This window comes from Chlorella variabilis (assembly GCF_000147415.1).
Source record: "Chlorella variabilis unplaced genomic scaffold CHLNCscaffold_2, whole genome shotgun sequence".
NCBI lineage: Eukaryota > Viridiplantae > Chlorophyta > Trebouxiophyceae > Chlorellales > Chlorellaceae > Chlorella > Chlorella variabilis.
This window is the reverse complement of record NW_005435086.1, coordinates 2,176,226-2,178,828: the sequence shown is the minus strand read 5'-3', so window position 1 is coordinate 2,178,828 and position 2,603 is coordinate 2,176,226. Positions and strand designations below refer to the sequence as shown.

The following is a 2,603-nucleotide window of genomic DNA, read 5'->3' as shown; positions in this document are numbered from 1 at the left end:
GTCTCTCATCTCCACAGTCAGGAACTCGGCGCCCAGCGACTTGGCCTGCAGCGGGCGGGGCGCAGGAGGGGCGGGGGCGGGGGCGGGGGCGGCGGGAGAGGCTTGGCGGGTGCACGGGGGAGGCCAGCCGGCGAAGCCGCCAGCGAGGGTGTGGGGCGCGGCCCGGGACCCTACCCAACCCGACGAGCGCAGCAGCCGCCGCGCCGGCCAGCAGCCTGGGGCACCCCAGCGCGCAGCACCCCGCCCCTGCACACCACGTACAGCACACACAGGCGCAGGCGCAGGCGCAGGCGCGCCCGCACCTGCTCCGCCACGGCGGCGCGCGTGTCAAACACGCGCACAATGGCACCCATGTTCTTGGCGGTGCCCACGGCGGCCAGGCCTGCAGGGGGCAGGGGCGCAGGCGCCAGCGCGGCGTCGGCACGTGCGGCCTGGCGGCGGCACCCTCGCTGCCGCGCGGCTGCCCGCGCCTGCCGAACCCCTCCTCCTCCTCGCAGCCCCGCGGCAGCCTGCCGGCAGCGTGCGGCCCACCCGCCACGCCGCCGCCGATGATGAGGACCTTGGCGGGCGGCACGCGCCCCGCCGCCGTGATCTGGCCAGTGAAGAAGCGGCCAAAGTGCTGCGCAGCCTCCACCACCGCCCTGCGCAGCGGGCGGCGCAGACAAGGGCGGGCGGGCGGGCGGTAGAGTGAGCTGGGCAGGTGGCGGTGCACTGACGGATCGCGTGCTGAGGATGATGCAGCAGGGCGGGCAGCCCAGGTCACCAGCTGGGGCCTGGGGCCAGGCCATGCCAGGCCACACTCAGCCATAACGCCGGCCCCTGCCGCAGGGCCCACCTGTAGCCAGCGATATTTGCCATGGAGGAAAGCGCGTCAAAGGTCTGGGCGCGGCTGATGGTGCGAGGGATGCAGTCCATGCCTGCGGAGGAGGGCGGCACGCACGTGCAGGGCGAGCGTGTGCGGGCATCGGCAGCGCGGCAGGCACCGGCAGCGCGGCAGGCACCTGCAGCGCGGCAGGCATCGGCAGCGCGGCAGGCATCGGCAGCGCAGCGGGGCGGCTCCAGGGCAGGCAGCGGCAGCGCGGCACGGCAGCCCAAGGATAAACAGCTCCAGGGCAAGCGGCGCCGGGGCGCGGCGCGGCGCCTCACCCAGCACCGTCATCTTCTTCTGCTGCAGCTGCTCCACCAGCTCCTTGTTCTGGGCGGGGTAGATGAAGCTGACCAGCCTGCCGCCCTCCTTGAACAGGCTCACCTCCTTGGCAGCATCTGCGCCGCGGCCAGGGGGGTGGTGCGGCGGGGGAGGGGGGGACAGGGACGCAGGGCAATCAGCGCGGCAGGGCGCGGCCGAACAGCGAGGGCAGGCGCAGGCACGCGGCGCGCGGAGCGCGATGCCTACGTACATCCGCCAGGCTGGGGCCATCAGCCTGGCGCGACCGCGCCGATTCCGGCGGGCCGCCCGCTCAGGCAGGCTGCGCAGCCGGCCGGTAGGGCTGTGCACGGGCGCCCCACCTGGCGGCCTGATCTTCAGCACAATGTCCTGGCCAAAGGCGTCCGAGGTGGTGCCGATGGTGGCGCCCGCAGACGTGTACTCCTCGTCCTGGGGGGCAGAGGGGGGCGGGGTGGTGCGCGCAGAGGGTGGGTGGCGGCGAGGGGTGGTGGGATGGCAAGCGCTCTCCAGGGCCTGGGCTCTGGGGCTGGCTTGTGCCGGGCCAGGGGCGAGGAGCTGGGGGTTGCGGGCAGGTGAGGGGCACGGCTCCCCGCAGGCGCGGCCGCCGCCTCACCGAGAAGTTGGCGAGGGCGCCCGCCCCGCTCTCCACCACCACGCTCTTGAAGCCGGCCTTGCGCAGGGCCGCCACGCCCTGGGGCGTCAGCGCCACGCGCCGCTCATTCTCAAACGTCTCGCGGGGCACGCCTGCAGGGGCGGGGCACCGTGCACGCCGGCTCAGCCTGTTGCTGCGACAGCAGGTGGGCCCGCCAGCATGGGCGCGCTCATTGCCGGTCTTGCCGCCGCCGCCGCCGCCAGATCGTGGCCAGACCCAAAGCAGGTGGAGGAGAGCAGCCCCGAGACGAGAACGCCCACTCACCCACGCTCAGCTGGGTGTAAGGCACGCCCACCCCCGCTGCAGCCCCCGCCGACGATGCAAAGGAGGCGTGCTGCTGGCTGTCGTCCTTCTTGGGCTTCTGGGGTGCCTCTGGGGTGGCAACGTTGGTGATCACCGCATATCGGCGCACGGATGGGCCCCTGTAGGCCGCTGCTGCGGGCGGGCAGTGGATGGAGCGCAGCAGCGAGGGAACTGCGCGCTGTAGGCCTGCACAGCGGGTGAGCATCGTGGGCCTGCTGCTGGATGTGCCGCACAACGCCGCTTGGGCCTTCATATATCAGGGCTCCAGCTGAACTGGCAGCACTGGTTATTTTGTATCTCGCCCCTTGCTTGCAATGCGAGAAGAAGATTGGGGTATGGAGTTTCAAGGGTTGCAAGTATGAGGCCAGCGATTAGGAGGGAGCCTCGAAGTGGCGGCGGGGATCCACTGGGATCTGCAGCCGAGGCGATTGCTCTTCCATGCTTCGACAGAATGTCACACGCCTCCCATTCACGTGGCAAGGG

At 72.1% G+C, this 2,603-nt stretch overlaps 1 protein-coding gene across 1 annotated transcript in view; it reads right to left on the bottom strand.

Annotated features, from left to right (window-relative positions):
• Positions 1-2,325, bottom strand: part of CHLNCDRAFT_138139 (hypothetical protein) — a gene marked incomplete at both ends in the record, with an annotated part of 5,881 nt that extends 3,556 nt beyond the window's left edge. The window contains 8 exons of the mRNA XM_005851245.1: positions 16-45; positions 255-382; positions 532-641; positions 836-917; positions 1,147-1,263; positions 1,507-1,594; positions 1,779-1,909; positions 2,082-2,325. Coding sequence (XP_005851307.1) covers positions 16-45; positions 255-382; positions 532-641; positions 836-917; positions 1,147-1,263; positions 1,507-1,594; positions 1,779-1,909; positions 2,082-2,325 — 930 coding nt within the window. The remainder of the gene's footprint in view (positions 1-15; positions 46-254; positions 383-531; positions 642-835; positions 918-1,146; positions 1,264-1,506; positions 1,595-1,778; positions 1,910-2,081) is intronic.
• Between the last annotated feature and the right edge of the window lie 278 nt (positions 2,326-2,603).